Source organism: Anarhichas minor, unplaced genomic scaffold, assembly GCF_050575085.1.
Source record: "Anarhichas minor isolate MPS153535 unplaced genomic scaffold, ASM5057508v1 ptg000035l, whole genome shotgun sequence".
NCBI lineage: Eukaryota > Metazoa > Chordata > Actinopteri > Perciformes > Anarhichadidae > Anarhichas > Anarhichas minor.
The window spans coordinates 1,078,916-1,091,795 of NW_027466481.1; the positions used below are offsets into that span (position 1 = coordinate 1,078,916).

Consider the following 12,880-nt stretch of genomic DNA (forward strand, 5'->3'; position numbering starts at 1 on the left):
TAGGACGTTATATTCTACCTGTAAGTTGGAGCCTCATCTGCACCTGCACTGTTCACTTCAGGTTTACGTTTAGTCCAGTCACTGGAGTCCTTCTGCAGAGAACAATCATTTAAAACAATTAGTGAAGATGTTTCTTTCTGTGACATACCATAAATAAAATAAATAAATGGAAGGACTTACAATGATGCTTCCACAACCCTCAAGCTCTAAACTTCCTGAAGGCCCTTGTGAAGACACAGACAATTAAAAAAAAATTATGTTATGTGACGTACTAGACTACATCCGCCATTTAGGGTAGTTTTTCTCACTCCTTATTGGTCCCTGTTCTCAGGGTGGTGCCCTGTTATTATTAATAATTGTATTGACATTAATAATTCTATTTATGCCAATAATTTATTTGGTAACACTATAATAACTACACACAATGAAGCATTAGTTAAGTATGAGTAAACACTTAATTCATCATTTATAAAGCATTGTTCCTACATTAATAATTCATTAGTATGCAGTTCATAACAACAGTTATAAATGTTTTATTCTTGATTAATAAGCCCGTCTATTATTTATTTTTCATATTTGCTGATAACCAAACACGCTCCTGATAGATCCCAACAAATAGTAGGCTATAATATTCACTACCGGTTTGTAACCGGTATGACAACGTTTAATCCACTTCGCCTCTCCTCTGCTCCGTGCTGTATGCCGAGGCTGCCGTGCCGCACTCGAGAGCAAAGTGGTGTCCTGCTGCAGAATTAATAAAGGGCAAACATTGACTCATGTAGAATGAATAAACATCCAAAAATGTTGTTGTAGGATTCAAATGTCAACGTAAACCTCGAGGTATTCGGTACAGCCCTTCTGAAACCTAGCAGGTCTAATGACAATGATGGCGAGTATGCAGTCACTGAAATCGCTGATGACGTAGCTCCAACCGAAAGGAAACATAAATGTTGAGCATTCATGATGTCATTCTTTCTATAGCCTGCCTATCAATTCATTCTAAACTCAAATAAACACAGATAATATCTAACCGGGATTTCTCCCATTTGTCCGTGACATTGAAATCTTCCAGGACACGAGGACCGACACACACACACACACACACACACACACACACACACACACACACACACACACACACTAGGGTTGTCACGATACCAAAATTATGACTTCGATACGATACCTGCCATAAGTATCACGATACCCGATACTTACGATACGATACCAGAATTCGATACGATACTGGTATATTTATCTATTATAGTAATAAATAAAACATCTGTACGGTTCCCTTTTTTACCAGCTTGTTTCTGCCCAGCTTTTTGAACACTTAACAAATGGCATTAATATTAGTATTAGCCTACAGCAAGATATTAATGAAAACTACATGGTGCCATGATTGCTGCTGACTCTGCTGGCATCTGTCTGACCGTCTGTGGGAGTGGGTGGATAAACAATGCTTAATTTACTTGCATAGTGAGTTTGATATTTTCACTTCATATTTTATCTTACTTCATGGAATAATTATTTTTCCTCAACTAAAAATAAAAATAATTAGTTCAAGATCCACCCTCAGGCTCCACCAGCATGTAGCCATTTTGCATCAATTGTGTTTCATATAGTACACTTTTGTGAGCATTGTGACCTCATGATCATATAGGCTTGTCGTCAAACTAGGCTAAGGCTACTTGTGTTAGCTGTCTATGGGTGAGCTTGGGGGTGTTCATGTTTATAATCACATTTGCTTACCTGTCGTTCTTTGAACTCTTTAAAAAGTTCGGGGTGTCTGTTGTTAAGGTGCTTTGCCATGTTAGACGTATTGCCTCCCTTTGTCTCTGTGGCTTTGAAACACGTTTCGCAGACGGGTCTCTGTATGTCAGTGGGCTTTCCTTCACTGTCTGCAATATAGCCAAAGTACTTCCAGATGATACTTCTGGCATCTTGTTTTCCAACAAGCAGAGGACGGTCGGCAAAAGCTCCTGCCATGTCTCCCCTGCTGTCACTCTCTGTGAGTGCGCGCTGCCTGTTGCTGTGTGAGCGCTGGGCAGCCCCGCCCCCTTGCAGTCAATGCCTGCAGGCAGCATGACAGGGAGCGGAGCAGCGAGTGCGCTCTGATCGCGCGCTATTTTAATAAAGTATCGATACTAAAAATATGCAAAATCGTATCGTTTTTAACGTACAGGTACCGCGGTACCTTTTTAGTATCGATACACCGTGCAACCCTAACACACACACATACACGCATGCAAAGAGCAGAGGAGGAGAATCGCTTGTTGACCCGCGATGAGAAAAGGCTTCAAACAGACCCCCTCATCGGTGATCAGATCGGCGGATTCTGCTTCCAGCAATCTGTGACCGGCACCCTCATTTATTGGCAATCCATCATTGGATGTGCATCCATTGAGCCAGTAGCATAGCTAATCATTAATAAATTGAAAATAAGAAAAAAGGGACAGATTTTTCCACACAACTTACCTTTGGATCCTGAGCTGAAGTCTGACAACCTCTTCACCAGATCACTCCTGTTCATCTCCATTAAAACTTCACTGGTCACCTCCACAGACTGCTGCCTGTAGATCTCCATCATCAGCTTCACTATTTCATCTCTGTCTGCCGTCTCCATTCTCTGTCTTGACATTCCTGGGAGGCCTTTCTTCATTCTAGTGCGCTGCAGAACGAGCTTGAATTCCTCAAGCTCCCCGTAACTTAGATCTTCTAGTGTTTCCAAAAGCTTCTCCCGAACTGATGTCATGGTTACTTCCTGATGGATTAAAAGTAAAGTCTTATTGACATCAACTGTTGGATGGCACAACATTTTCTTCAACTCAATAACTCAAAATCATAATATTTAGTCCCCCCAACCCAATCACTCCCATTAAAAGTGCCCTTGGCCCCCTGTCTGTTAACATAAAGTCCACTGCCAGAAACATATGAGTAGTATTTGATTCAGATTTCAGCTTCAAATCACAAACGTTGTACAGTCCTGTTTTCTTCAAATTAGAACCATCCTCAAAATCAAAGGAGTGCTCTCTCCCCCTGACCTGGAAAAAGTTATTCATGCATTCATCTTTTCAAGACTTGATTACTGTAACTCCCTTCTTTCTGGCATCAACCAAAAGTCACTCTCTCGCCTCCAACTAGTTCAGAACGCAGCAGCTCGGCTTCTCACTGGTTTTAACAGACGACATCAAATCACCCCAATCCTGGCTTCTCTTCACTGGCTCCCTGTTCGTTTTAGAATTGATTTTAAGATTTTACTGATCACTTTTAAAGCTCGTATGGGTTTGGCTCCAAAATATAAAGAGGAAATGTTGGCCCCCTATGAGCAGCTCGCAGCCTTAGATCCTCAGGTGGGGCCCTTCTGGCTGTTCCACAGTCGAGGCTGAGAACTAAAGGTGACCGTGCTTTTGCCATCAGGGCCCCTCGGCCTCAGTAATCTCTTTTAAATCACTTCTTAAAACAAATTTCTACAAACTGGCTTTTATGTGATGTCTTCACTTTTCTGTTTTATTTATTGATTTTACTAAATTATTTTACTACATTTTTCTATTTAATTTTTTTATTTCTTAGTTTATTTTTATCGTATCTCACTGAGCTTTCTGTTATTGTTATTATTGCCTTGCTTTTGCTGCTTTGTCTGTCAAAGCACTTTGTAAACTCTGTTTTTAAAGGTGATGTATAAATAAAGTTATTATTATTATTAATCAGAGGGTATTCATGTAATATCTCCACTGTAGAGATAAAACATTAAATTCCTTGTCAGTGTTTTTGGCGTATCGTAAAGATGTAATATGATCACTCAATACAATGATACACTAATATCTGTTCTATTGTTTGTTTTACCTTGTTTTCTTCATAAATATAAGGTATTGTATTTGTATTTATTTGTTTAGCAAATCAAAGCAAAAGATGATTCCCTTCATCCTTCAACCCTTTAACTCCAGTAAACTGATTACTACCATCTGATCTAACACAACATCTGGTTTCTGTTACAGTGGCTCAAAGAAACTGTGTTCTCTACTTGACATTTAGCATTTTTAACATCAATGGTGGATAACATTATTACTTAAGAGCTCAATCTTAACGCCATGAGAACCAATGTAAAACACTTGGTTTGGTTTGTATCATCATTTATAATGTTTAACATTATAAATGATGATACAAACATTATAAATGATGATCATAATGTTGGTAACAGGATGGTTTTCAATCTGCATCTATTAAATGAAAGCTGTGATGTGTAAAGTCAGACTCACGCTCTCTGATAGTGAAGGTTGATGTTCATCCACAGAGTGTTCTTCTGAGGACAAAATACATTTAAAATGAATCAGGGGAATAAAACCTAACTAAACATAGAGAGTAAGATTGACTTTAATGGGGTTTAGATGCTTCAAAAGGGAATAAAACAAATTCACTACAGAATGACAAAAGCCCTGCAACAAATACTAAACTCATTAAAAGGTATAATATGCAGCAATTTCCCAAAAGACAATGTATAGACTGATACAATAAAAATCTCAAAAGACAGTCCCTCTCAAGGTCCCTTCATTCACTCTCTAGCTCACTCGACCACTGCTGTGGTCTCTCTCTCTCTCTCTCTCTCTCTCTCTCTCTCTCTCTCTCTCTCTCTCTCTCTCTCTCTCTTACTCGTTAAACTGGAGGGGCACATTTTGAATGTTGTGTTTACAAACAGTGTAACTGCATATTATACCTTTAGACTTTCAATTTTGAGACACGATTATGTCATGTGTTGTTTATCTTTGTCTTACCTTTGAGTCCTGAGCTGCTCTCTGGCCACCTCCACTTTAGATCAGTTCTGTTCATCTTCTCAACAACCTCCCTGGTTAAATCCACAGACTGATGGCCGTAGAGCTGCATCATCACATCCACTGTTTCTTCACTGTCTGCTGTTTGTGTCAACATTGATGAGATGTCTGGGAGCTTCTTCTGTGAGACGATCAACTGCAGGAACTCCTGGAATTTTTTTAACTCAGAATGATCTAAATCATTCAAGATTTCCAAAAGCAGCTGTTTAACAGCTGCTTTTGTTGCTACCTGAAAAAATCAATACATTTATAAAATAAATAAGTAAATCATGACTTTGGGTCTTATCATGTTTTTAAATGTTAAAGATGACAACATTTTTTAAGCAGCATTGGTTGAATAAAAGCTGTGTTGTATGAAGTCAGACAGATGTGACATTACTCACTCTCTGGATCAGTGCAGATCTGTGTTCATCAGAGAGTTTCTCTGAGGAGAAAAGTAGTAAAAGTCATGAGTGATTGATCTAACGTCTGACAATAAACATTGTTCACAGGCAACATTGCTTTTTATAAAATCTACACAACACAATATTACACTTAAACCACAACAGTCATTGTTGTCTCTTCTCCCAAAATATTTGTCATACTTCATATCAGTCATACAATATATTTTGTACACAAGATGATGTGTCTTCTCTACATTATCAATCATATTATTCATAATGAAAAGAGAAGAAGCTTATGACACAACTTATGACGTACATGTGAAGTAGCAGTTTCATGGTTTTAAGATGTTTTTGTCTTTGTTGTCTTACTTTTGGGTCCTGAGCTGCTGTGTGACAACCTCTGCACCAGATCAGTCCGGTTCATCTTCTTTAAAACCTCCATGGTCTTGTTCACAGACTGTTGGCCGTAGTTCAGCACCATTAAAAACACCATGTCCTGCTTGTCTGTTACCCTGAACAGCATCAATTGGATGTCTGAGGAGTGTCTGCTGAAGTCAGTTTGACTCCAGAGGACATACTTGAACATCTTGAGCTCCTCGTCACTCAAACCAGCCAGCGTTTCCAAAAGCAGCTCTATAACAGACGCCATCGTTTCCACCTGATGTATTCAAAGGAAATGTTCATGAGGCACAAGTGCAAAAAATTTGATTTTTCTGTTCACATTTCATCAATGTCTGTTTTATAAACGTGGATGTGGTAGAGTACATCAGCCATATCACACAAGGTCATGATATGATTGATAGTATTTGTCCAATTCATCTCATACACACTACCCGTTCAGTTCTGAAAAAACCTTCTGATGAAAAATGAAGTTGGTTTTGTTCATCATTTATAATATTTAAGGTGAGGATCATTTTGAATCTACATCTATTGAATGAAAGCTGTATTGTCTAAAGTAGCGCTGCAACTTATTATTATTTTCATAGTTTAATGACTTGCAATTTTTATTTTTCAATATAAAAAACAATCAGTGTACAAATATCTATAAATACATCTTATGTCCTTCCCCAACTCCAAGAACAAGTGGGATAAACTACATTTCAATCAATCAATAATGTGCCTTCATATAAATAAAATTAAGAAACATTTATAAAATAACATAAATACATTAATCCTTTTAAGAACATAATATAAAACCAACCTGGAGTACTTGAGATTCATCAGCTTCCTACTTACTCTTACTCCTGTGCACTCATTTCAGTTAACTATCATTCTTATTATTGATGAATGTGACGATTATTTTCTAAATTGATCGATTCATTGTTTGGTCTATAAAGATTAAAGATCACAATTCCCTAAAGTCCCCGTTAAAAGTCTTGTTCTGTCTGACTCAACAGCCCAAACCCCAAAATATTCAGTTTACAATGAAACAGAACAGAGAAAAGAAGAAAATCTTCTCAACAATATTTGACATTTGTGCTAAACAAAAACTACGATTAAGAGATTGTCAAAATAGTTGTGATTTATTTTCTGTAAATAAACTGATTGATTAATTGTTTCAGCTTTAGTTTAAAGTCAGACAGATGTGACATTACTCACTTTCTGGATCAGTCCAGGCCAATGTTCATCCTCAGTGTGTTTCTCTGAGGAGAAAATAAATATAGATGATTGATTTAACACCAGGCTTTATAATAACACACTGTCAGACTACAACAACTATAATGTTAAGGATTGATCGCATAATGAACAGAAAATCTACTGAATAACATAATAAAAATAAACTAACTTCTTATTTGCGAGACTGAAATGTAAATTACAGTAACTTCATGGCTTTGAGGAATCATTTTTCTTCAAGTTCAATGAATAATATTCAACAGATTCATGTGAAATTATGTTGACAACATTAACCAAATTATTATTGGGTTATATACAATACAAGACTGGTGATAATGAGATAAAAATACACACATTTAATGGACCAAAACACAAACAAGATCATGTGTCCCAATAAAGACAAATGTTTTTAAAGAATAGATGTTGAGAGACTTTTGAAACTACAAAATGTACAAACTAGAGTTACTGACTCTCAGTTGTATTTCTAGTCAAGAAACTAGTCAAGATGCAGTTTACATCCATGTCTGTCGAAAATGTTGGGAACGAAAAGGAGCGTGTTTGAACTAACAGCAAATATGAAAAACTGAATTATTGACATCAATAGAATTATTAATGTCAGTAAGATTATTCACAATTTGTAATAATAACGGGGCACTACCCTGCGAACAGGGACCAATGACCAAACTATAAACTAAGTCTCATGATTAGTATTCACTCACAATGTCAATAGTCAAATACTATTTAACATTCAGAGTGAAAGTGAAGGTTTGAATCTGAGCACGGGCCACATATCCAGTTACCACCACAATACACATGCACCAAGTTATCACAGACAGCTGTTCTTTAAAGTACAACAGAGCTTATTAAGTACCAATAACAATGATCTAGTCAACTAATATCTAAAACTAACAACAAATACTACACAATTATGAGCACACTATCTAAACTCAACAAACTGTGGTAAGAGGGAGAGTGTGTGTATGTGTGTATCAACAACAACAACAACAAGGTATCATTGCGGCACTTAAGAAGTTACATTTGTCTCCTCCCCTTTTCTTTGCTGATCCAAAAAAAGATCCGTGACTCAAAAACCGTGATCCGATCCGAACCGTGAGCTTTGTGATCCGTTGCACCCCTAGTAGTTAGCATATGAATTGTTGAGTTATGGCCAAACACGTGTTTTATGAGGTCAGAGTGACCTTTGACCACCAACATCTAATCACTTCATCCTTGAGTCCAGGTGGACGTTTGTGCCAAATTTGAAGAAATTCCCTCCAGGCGTTCCTGAGACATCACGTTCACGACAATGGACCAGATGGAAGTACGTATGGACAACCCGAGAACATAAAGCCTCCGCCCACGGAGACAAGTCAACAGACTCATGAACCCCTCAGAACGTCTTCACTTTGAAGTTGAAATCCAAAACATTCACCTCTGAAGTAATATTTGTCTAATTTAACATGTGGTCTTTATTTTGTATGCACAAGTATATTTAATTAGTTAAAGTAGACGCTTCAAAAAGACAACGAACAACTAACTCTGTGAAGCTTATAAAGTTCAGTTTTTGTTGAGAATGTGTTTGAGAGGTGTTCTTTCAACTCTTTGGTAGCTTTGCTGTCATGGTGGGCCTATATGATGTTGTTGCATTGCTTTATACTATAAGCTGCTGTATTTGTAACCGTGCATATTAAATATCATTAATGTGACCGTTATCTTTATCTTACCTTTGGGTCCTGAGCTGGTCTCTGACAGCCTCTGCACCAGATCAGTCCTGTTCATGTCCATGAAAACCTCCTTGGTCACCTCCACAGGCTGTTGACCCCATATCTTCATCATCACATCCACCAGGTCGTCTGTCTCGTCTGCCATATCCAGTTGTATCCATGAGATTTGTGGAAGGCCCCAGTGGAGGAAGTTGAACTGCAGCAACCACTTGAATTTCTTTAACTCCTCGGAGCTCAAATCGTAGAGAGTTTCCAAAAGCAGCTCTTTAACAGTCATCATTGTTTCCACCTGGAAAATTCCAATTATGTGTTTGTAAAGGAAACATGTTCATGAGAACCACTGTTCTGTAAAGAAAAAGCTTGAATTCCTCCACACAGAGCATGATGGGTCATTGAATGGTTCACATGTAAAATGATGTGAATCATAGGCTCTGACTTTCAGACACCAGGTCAACTCAGTGGAACACTTATGGGAGATTATGGACTGAAGTTTAGGCAGCGCTCGAAACCAACATCATCAAAACAGCAAATAAATGCACGTCATGTGGTAGGTGCTCATCTCTCCAGCACAGTTACAGCTAATTTATGATGTTTTGTAATATGACGATTTTCAGTTATGCAGAAAAAGTAGTTTGAGAAGTTTCTTTTGATGTTTTCGTGACTGTTTAAATCCATTGTGACGTGTGTGAATGTGACTACAGCTGCTGTCCTTCATAAGGGAACACGCTGTAAACTGTTCAGAGCTACGCTTTTTAGGCCGACAGGAGACGAGTAAATGCCATTTTCTAGTGGAGGATCCTTTAGGGATTTTAGAAATATTACCCAAAGTTTGACTTGTATTCACAAAATATTTGTTATATCACATTCACACAAGATTTGATTCTCAATTGTATTTACCTATTGAGTCTCAAAAACTGACTATATGAGAGGTTCCACCTGTGATCTCCACACTTCTTAAAATGCTTTACATCACTAAGGATTTACTCACTGGCACTTCTGTTCCACTGAGCTCATCGATTAGATCTGGCTCATGTTTATTCAGGAATCTGTAGAACATCGCTTTTCCTTGACCTCCGCTGGATTCCAAAGGCCCACTAAAGAGCGCCGTCATCTTCTCCTGAGAGGTAGGCAGAGCCTTGATTTCATCATAACTATCTTGTTGGATGATGTTTTTGTGGAGGAGCTCATCCAAAAAGGGTGCAATGTTGCTCACTCTCTTGATCAGATTGACTTGATGTTTTTCCACAAAGTGCTCCCCTGAGGAAACAGTGAAAATACATTTCTTTAGAAGAGAAGTTTCATTACAAGATGCTTTAAAACTCCTACTTATATAATTCAAAGTGTAGATAACTGAGATTCTTCAAATATTAAAAAAATACAATTTGCGACATGGATTTTTTAAGAAAAGTTATTAAGATTCTGTAACAGTGATTTCTACAGTTCAGTTGTTTGTGTATTGCATTCATTGAAGCATTTTAACTGCATGCGTGAAACACAAACATCACACATACAACTGTGTTTTAGAGCAAAAGTGACTCAAGTGTTCATTTTGATGTTTCATTTATATTTTTATTCACAAGTTGTGAATTTACAATTTTGGATTTAAACTACATCTGAAAGATACATTTTATATTTATGACATGTTTCCTCCAAATGTCTTTCTGTAAAGCTCTCACATCTTTTTGATTTTAATGACATTTTGTTAAATACATTTAGATATTTAGCTTAGCTGAGCATAATGACTGGAGGCACGGGAGAACAGCTAGTCAGTCCAAAGTTTGTGTTTTATTGAACCAATAAAAAAATATTTCACATGTTAATTGTTGAGCTTCAGATGTGCTGGTAGATAGAGTTCTGTACTGAGCCAGACTAACTGTTAAATTAGGAGGTTTCAGAGTCAGATTCTGTTTTTCTAGATAATCAATTTAAATTAACTAACAGATTATATCCGCTTTACAGCTCAGAAAAAACAAAATGGTTCGATAGTAGAATTAGTTAAATAATTTTGCAATGAAAAGTGCATTTTCTAATATCTATATAATGGTTCACAGATATAATTTATTGACTAGATATACTAAAGTATATAGGGTATCCTAACAGTCCTATCATCAGTGCTGAAAGAGGTACTCAGATCTTTAATTTAGGTAAAAATAGTAATACCATGGTAGAAATACTGTTACAAGTAAAAGTACATAAGTACCAAAGTAAAAGTACTATTACAGGCTATTTCACTGGACTAAAGACTGATACAATAAAAATCCCAAAAGACTCTCAAGGTCCCTTCATTCACTCTCTAGCTCGCTCGACCACTGCTGTGGTCTCTCTCTCTCTCTCTCTCTCTCTCTCTCTCTCTCTCTCTCTCTCACTCGTTGAGCTGGAGGGGCGAGTTTTGAATGTTGTGTTTACAAACAGTGTGACTGTATATTATACCTTTAGACTTTCAATTTTGAGACACGATTATATCATGTGTTGTTTATCTTTGTCTTACCTTTGAGTGCTGAGCTGCTCTCTGACCACCTCCACATTAGATCAGTTCTGTTCATCTTCTCAACAACCTCCCTGGTTAAATCCACAGACTGATGGCCGTAGAGCTGCATCATCACATCCACTGTTTCTTCACTGTCTGCTGTTTGTGTCAACATTGATGAGATGTCTGGGAGCTTCTTCTGTGAGACGATCAACTGCAGGCACTCCTGGAATTTTTTTAACTCAGAATGATCTAAATCATTCAAGGTTTCCAAAAGCAGCTGTTTAACAGCTACTTTTGTTGCTACCTGAAAAAATCAATACATTTATAAAATAAATAAGTAAATCACGAATTTGGGTCTTATCATGTTTTTAAATGCTAAAGATGACAACATTTTTTAAGCAGCATTGGTTGAATAAAAGCTGTGTTGTATGAAGTCAGACAGATGTGACATTACTCACTCTCTGGATCAGTGCAGATCTGTGTTCATCAGAGAGTTTCTCTGAGGAGAAAAGTAGTAAAAGTCATGAGTGATTGATCTAACGTCTGACAATAAACATTGTTCACAGGCAACATTGCTTTTTATAAAATCTACACAACACAATATTACACTTAAACCACCACAACAGTGATTGTTGTCTCCTATACAAAAATATTTGTCATACTTCATAGTCATAATATATTTTGTACACAAGATGATGTCTTTTCTCTACATTATCAATCATAGTATTCATAATGAAAAGAGAAGAAGCTTATGACACAACTTATGACATACGTGTGAAGTAGCAGTTTCATGGTTTTAAGATGTTTTTGTCTTTGTTGTCTTACTGTTGGGTCCTGAGCTGCTGTGTGACAACCTCTGCACCAGATCAGTCCGGTTCATCATCTTTAAAACCTCCTTGATGTTGTTCACAGACTGTTGGCCGTAGATCAGCACCATTAAAAACACCATGTTCTGCTTGTCTGTTACCTTGAACAGCATCAATTGGATGTCTGAGGAGCGTCTGTGGAAGTGAGTTTGACTCCAGAGGACATGCTTGAACATCTTGAGCTCCTCGTCACTCAAACCAGCCAGCGTTTCCAACAGCAGCTCTATAACAGACGCCATCGTTTCCACCTGATGTATTCAAAGGAAATGTTCATGAGGCACAAGTGAAAAATGTTCTGTTCACATTTCATCAATGTCTGTTTTAGAAACGTGGATGTGGTAGAGTACATCAGCCATATCACACAAGGTCATGATATGATTGATAGTATTTGTACAATTCATCTCATACACACTACCCGTTCAGTTCTGACAAAACCTTCTGATGAAAAATGAAGTTGGTTTTGTTCATCATTTATAATATTTAAGGTGAGGATCATTTTGAATCTACATCTATTAAATAAAAGCTGTATTGTCTAAAGTAGCGCTGCAACTTATTATTATTTTCATAGTTTAATGACTTGCAATTTTTATTTTTCAATATAAAAACAATCAGTGTACAAATATCTATAAATACACCTTATGTCCTTCCCCAACTCCAAGAACAAGTGGGATAAACTACATTTCAATCAATCAATAATGTGCCTTCATATAAATAAAATTAAGAAACATTTATAAAATAACATAAATACATTAATCCTTTTAAGAACATAATATAAAACCAACCTGGAGTACTTGAGATTCATCAGCTTCCTACTTACTCTTACTCCTGTGCACTCATTTCAGTTAACTATCATTCTTATTATTGATGAATGTGACGATTATTTTCTAAATTGATCGATTCATTGTTTGGTCTATAAAGATTAAAGATCACAATTCCCTAAAGTCCCCGTTGACATCTTTAAAAGTCTTGTTCTGTCTGACTCAACAGCCCAAACCCC

General features: G+C 37.1%; 1 protein-coding gene across 4 annotated transcripts in view; it reads right to left on the reverse strand.

Annotated features, from left to right (window-relative positions):
- The window catches only part of LOC142965619 (uncharacterized), a 31,682-nt gene that overhangs the window by 6,900 nt on the left and 11,902 nt on the right, over nt 1-12,880 (reverse strand). For 2 of the 4 annotated variants that reach the window (XM_076106645.1, XM_076106648.1), the window contains exons 12-24: nt 11,843-12,131; nt 11,476-11,516; nt 11,036-11,321; nt 9,536-9,804; nt 8,548-8,836; nt 6,809-6,852; nt 5,579-5,867; nt 5,210-5,250; nt 4,770-5,055; nt 4,257-4,300; nt 2,476-2,761; nt 181-224; nt 19-92 (exon numbers count right to left, since the gene is read on the reverse strand). In XM_076106645.1, coding sequence (XP_075962760.1) covers nt 19-92; nt 181-224; nt 2,476-2,761; nt 4,257-4,300; nt 4,770-5,055; nt 5,210-5,250; nt 5,579-5,867; nt 6,809-6,852; nt 8,548-8,836; nt 9,536-9,804; nt 11,036-11,321; nt 11,476-11,516; nt 11,843-12,131 — 2,282 coding nt within the window. The remainder of the gene's footprint in view (nt 1-18; nt 93-180; nt 225-2,475; nt 2,762-4,256; nt 4,301-4,769; nt 5,056-5,209; nt 5,251-5,578; nt 5,868-6,808; nt 6,853-8,547; nt 8,837-9,535; nt 9,805-11,035; nt 11,322-11,475; nt 11,517-11,842; nt 12,132-12,880) is intronic. The other 2 variants (XM_076106647.1, XM_076106646.1) reach the window with 2 other exon arrangements.